Here is a 4983-nt window from a genome sequence, read left to right as displayed (position 1 = left end):
TAGCATGACTACCTCCCTGGTCATCATCGGAATCGTCTGAATCACTGCTAACTACATCACCAATCCTGTCCTCCTCCTGCTCCTCCTCTTCCTGTTCGAACTCGTTCACATCGAACTCATTGCTTATATAGCCTACTTGACTTGAATGAAACTACTCCTACGTCAACTGACCGTCCAAATCCATGTTACACTGAGTTGCTTCCCCTTCGACCCCAATTCTTGCTCATTGCCTCCAACACCGTCAATGGACGGCCCGTCTAGGACACCCTGCATCTTGTACCCATTCTCCACCACCACCTCAGCCATGGGCACATTGGAACCTTGGAGCACCCTATTGTAGCGGGACCAGTGAGCAAGATCACGCAAGGGCATCAGGACATAGTGTGCCCTAGTCTTCCCAGTATCAAACCTCCCCTTAAGTGTGAATCACCGCCAAACTTTGTATTCAAACGGACACAAAGGTCATTGAAGCTAGGAGGTTCATCAAACCATTCTAATTCTTCTTCCATATCCTCAAACATACCATCTTCTCTCCTAATGTTTCCTCCGTAAAAAACTCTAACACAACAATCTATCTACAAAAGCGTTTCAGAAACTTCATTAGGACATCGAAATCATCGTGCGTACTAACTAACTGACTACACCTATACTAACTAACTACACTAACTAATCTAATATTAATACCTATACCAACAATTCTAACTAACTACACTAAACACACTAATATTAATACCTATACTTACTATACTAAGTAACTTTACTAACTATACATATCTAGCTAACTGCAAAACTAACTGCAAAACTATACATAACTTATATTTACTAACTTCACTAAATATCTTAGCTAACTAATTGTATAAATCTCTATCCAGTCAAACTAAATTTGAATCCTAACCCTAACAAAAAAAATTGACAGAGATGCAGAAGAGCATTACATCGACAAAGATTATGGGTCACCACAGTCCACCAATGGAAAGGAGATGACCGCGGCGGCAATGACCGACCGGCAGTGGCCTACTTCTGGAGGGCGGCGGCAATGGTCGGTCGGCCGGTGGCAATCCCCCCTTATGGAGAACGACGATGGGGACGGGCAGCGCGCGACAGTGGGGAGATGGAGGGGCGGCGGTGGTAGTAAGGGAGGCAACGAGACACGAGGGAGATGGAGATGGAGTCAGGGAGGACTGGCACACGGTGGCAGGCGCGACGGGGGCGCGGCACCCGGGGTCACGGCAGGCGAGAGCGCCGTGCGGGGCGCGTCGAGCGCGGGCGCGCTAGTCGGGGCACGGTGGGCGTGGCAACCACGGGCTCGCCGGGCGAGTGTGGCCGCGGCGGGCACGGTGGGGCGCAGCATGACGCAGCGTGGTGGCGGCGCGATGTGGCGCGTCGGGCGCGGGCGCACTGGGCGTGGTGGGCACGGCGTGGCGCGTCGGCGTGGCCGCGCTAGGCTGGGCGCGGCGTGGTGGTGGTGCGGCGGGGCGCGCTGGGTGGGGTGCAGCATGGTGGTGGCCAAGTGAGACAGAGAGAGAGAGGAAGCGAGGCCGGATACAAGGGGCTGCCGCGCCGTGATGCGTGGCGCGGTAGGTCCGCCACGCCATGACGGGTGGCGCGTCAGACCTGCCACATCAGCGGACGCCACAGCCATTGACTGCCCCCTGACGCGCCTCCATGCATGGCGCGGCAGAGTGAATTAGTCACGCCGTGCAAACAGACGCGTCCAAAAGTGTTAGTTTTGAAAAAAAAATTAAACAGTGTCAGTTTTAAAAATAGTTTAAAAATGTGTTAAAAATAAAAAAAAAGACAGAAGAGACACAAAGTTGTGTAAAGAGTTTCCGACCAGGTCCGCTTGTCAGATCGGGAGAGAGATTTAGATGTGTTGGATCTGAGTTTAAAGTTGATCCAAGGGACCAGAATCAAGTGGTAGAAAATCTCTAGGTGAGAATTTATTTAGATTGCTTCGCACCTTTATAGTATAGATAGATATGTGTATATATACGTTCACAGGTTACTGAGCCATCTCCAAACTAAACCTAGTATGAAACCTAGTACACAACTACACGCAAGTTATATATACTGATGTTGCTTTACTTCAGAAGAAAATGTTGTCCATCCACAGTTAAGGCGCAAGGGAGAAACTGGTCGATTGCGAGCTAGAAAACGATGCACAATAATGCAGGCTAGATCAGAGTGGTATTGTTCGATGATCTGAATTCTAAAAAGGCTTGTTTGGAAGCGCATGTATTCATATCAATCAACATGTGTTGAAGTGGAATTAAACTAAATTTTATTCTAATCCACTCCAACACATGTGGATTGAAGTGAATACACATGCATCCAAACATAGCCTGAATCGAACTTTCACAGCTAATCACATGCATACTGTATGGATAAACTTTACAGTGCTGGATGGGAGAGCAAAAGAGATAAAGAGAAAATCAAAAGAAGGGGAGTTCAAGATCGGTTCTAAAAGCATCTCCAGCAATACTACCTAAAACACACCCCTACTTCTCTATTTAGGTAGCTACCCGCTCCAGCAACTCATAGAGAATGGTATGTGGGACCCACATGTCATCCCCCTCGTTGTCACCACTGACGAACTTAGCCATGATGAGGTTGTGCCAAGGCAAAGCCCCGCGCCGAGGAGTGGCTGGAGGAGGCCACGCCGCGCCGGCGGCGGGGAGGCAGAGCCATGTCGGGGAGTGGCCGGGCAGGGGCGCGTTGGTCCTGGTCGTGCCACCGGGGAAGCCGCCGAGGCAGGCCGCATCTCCAGGGAGAGGTGCGCCATCGGGGCAGGCCACGTGAAGAAGTCACAGAAATAAAAGTAGGGGGAGTAGAGTAGGGGGCAATAGGAGTAGGAGGTGAAAGGGGGAAAGTAAGAAGCCAACAAATCTAGGGGGTTTAGCGGAGAGTGTCGGTGACCTAATACCGGGGTACCCAATGAGGTGGAATTAATAACCATCGAACGTTGACGCTTCCGGTCGACAAGAACGCTACTACACTTCTTGCCTGACGGAAGATTGGTTTCGCCTCGCCCGACCCCCAAGGGCTAGACTCTGCCTCGCCCGACGGCTGAGGGCAGGCTCCGCCTCGCCTTATGGCTGAGGGCTGGCTTTGCCTCGTCCGACGGCGGAGGGCAGGCTCCGCCTCGCCCAACGTCTGAGGGATGGCTCCGCCTCGCCCGACGTTCGAGGGCTAGCTCCGCCTCGCCCGACGACTGCACCCTGCTCCTTCATGATGACTAGCACAGGGTACGATAGGACATTCAAGTCAACTACAGTACCGAGGACTATGCACTGCACGTCTGCAGGAAGGTACCGCCAGGATACGATGGGAAGGGCGCTTTAAGCCCTTTCCGACCTAACAGAGCTCAAACAGTGTTATAGGCATCGACTTTTGTCCTACAGTGTTGTAGGTGCCATCATCAGCCCTCAGGCGCGGATACTAACACAGGCATACGACAACCACTACAATCCAAGGAGGAACTCACATCATCTACAGTAACAGGCGTATAGTCATTTTCCCGTCTACTCCCCGCAGAGTCATGGCTCGACACTCTGACACACCGCACCGTCCACCGGGGGAGGATGGGACATGACCACTCACTGAGACGAAGCTAGAGCCCGGCCCTATCAGGATCAACGAAACATGCTATCCCTGGAGTGGTCTGCCATGTCAACAGGGCAGGCTCAAGGAAAAAGGAAGACCCGACACCCTCGAAGGACCTTCTCTACCTTTAGTTTTTTCCGCTTTCTCTCATCTGTAATCACTGCTCCCCCTTTGGTCTATAAAAGGAGGGGACAGGACACCCCACGAAGGGGATGGATCGATTCCACACACAACACACGGTCAAGCAGCAACCGAGCTCTTGGCGTCCTTTCGACCTTTCCATCAGAGACTTGGGACATGTCCCTCTCTCGACCGTTTGTACCCCCTACTACAAACATTTTTGGTACTAATAACACGAGCAGCAGTAAACTGGACGTAGGGACATTCTGCCCGAACCAGTATAAACCTTGTGTCCTTTAGTACACCATCCTAGTCTAACGCGTAACAATTATAAATTTACTAGTTGGTGTTCGTTCGAAACACTGACAGAGAGCCTACTGGAGTTTTTTTTTTTTTTTTTGCCTCACTACCTAAATCTAAAGTAGGGGGGTTCGGTAGGGAGCATTGCAGGAGATTGCTCTAACCTCTAAGTGTGTGGAAAGGGGCAGGCTGAGGGTGGATTCAATGAAAATAAGTCGAAATTGGTTTGCTAGCTACTAGGATGGAGACCTCTTCGCTGAATGGCGTTACGCGTAGCACAAAGCTACAAAAGTTCGCCAAGTGGTGCAAAAACCCAAACGATTTTTAAAGGAACTCGTACTAGATAAATAATTAGATAACCTTACACTGTTGGACGAGAGTCTATCAGTGTTAGGACGCCTCCACAAATAGCCAAATATATACAGTAGGTTGTTATTATCAGTGGCACAAAAGTATTAGTTCGGTGATCCGGATTCACACATGATGGCAATTGGGAATAGAATGGTTATATTAATCGTGTAGTGAGTTGGATGAGAGGATAAAAAATAAAATGGACCGGCACAATAAACTGTGATATTGAGACTAGTTAATTAATAATGAGGCGTGTTAGAAACGTGACTGCATGGTGAAAGAAAGAAAATGACTGGAGCCTCTTTTTTCTCTAGGGGGAAAGAACTTAGCAAATGGCCTTCTTATCAGTGGCACGCAAGCCAAAAAAACTTCGCCAAGTAATTGTTCAGCAACACGAATTCGCAGAAACAGACTGTAAAGGAACTCACTCTGAATGGATAATCTCACAGTCAGTGTTGGACGAAGAGTCAAATAAAGAAGAGCACAAGAAGACGAGTTCGAGACTGATTTTTATGCTCTGCAACTGCAAACGAGCCAGGGTGGACCAAAGAAAATGACTCAATTCTCTTATCCACTACTCTGGCTAATAAGGTGAAGAGAACAACAGCA

At 49.5% G+C, this 4983-nt stretch overlaps 1 protein-coding gene across 1 annotated transcript; it reads right to left on the bottom strand.

The window, feature by feature from the left end:
• Window positions 1–1171: 1171 nt before the first annotated feature.
• Window positions 1172–1642, bottom strand: LOC136468754 (lysine-rich arabinogalactan protein 19-like). The gene has a single exon (XM_066467206.1). The coding sequence runs from the start codon at window positions 1640–1642 to the stop codon at window positions 1172–1174; it is 471 nt and encodes a 156-aa protein (XP_066323303.1).
• Between the last annotated feature and the right edge of the window lie 3341 nt (window positions 1643–4983).

The sequence above is a fragment of the Miscanthus floridulus genome, chromosome 8, assembly GCF_019320115.1.
Source record: "Miscanthus floridulus cultivar M001 chromosome 8, ASM1932011v1, whole genome shotgun sequence".
In the NCBI taxonomy this organism is placed as follows: Eukaryota; Viridiplantae; Streptophyta; class Magnoliopsida; order Poales; family Poaceae; genus Miscanthus; species Miscanthus floridulus.
The sequence above is the reverse complement of the archived record's forward strand: the minus strand, read 5'-3'. Positions and strand labels throughout refer to the sequence as shown.

Coding starts and splice junctions, on each gene's coding strand:
- LOC136468754 (XM_066467206.1), bottom strand. CDS start 1,642: ATGGCTGTGGCGTCCGCTGATGTGGCAGGTCTGACGCGCCACCCGTCA.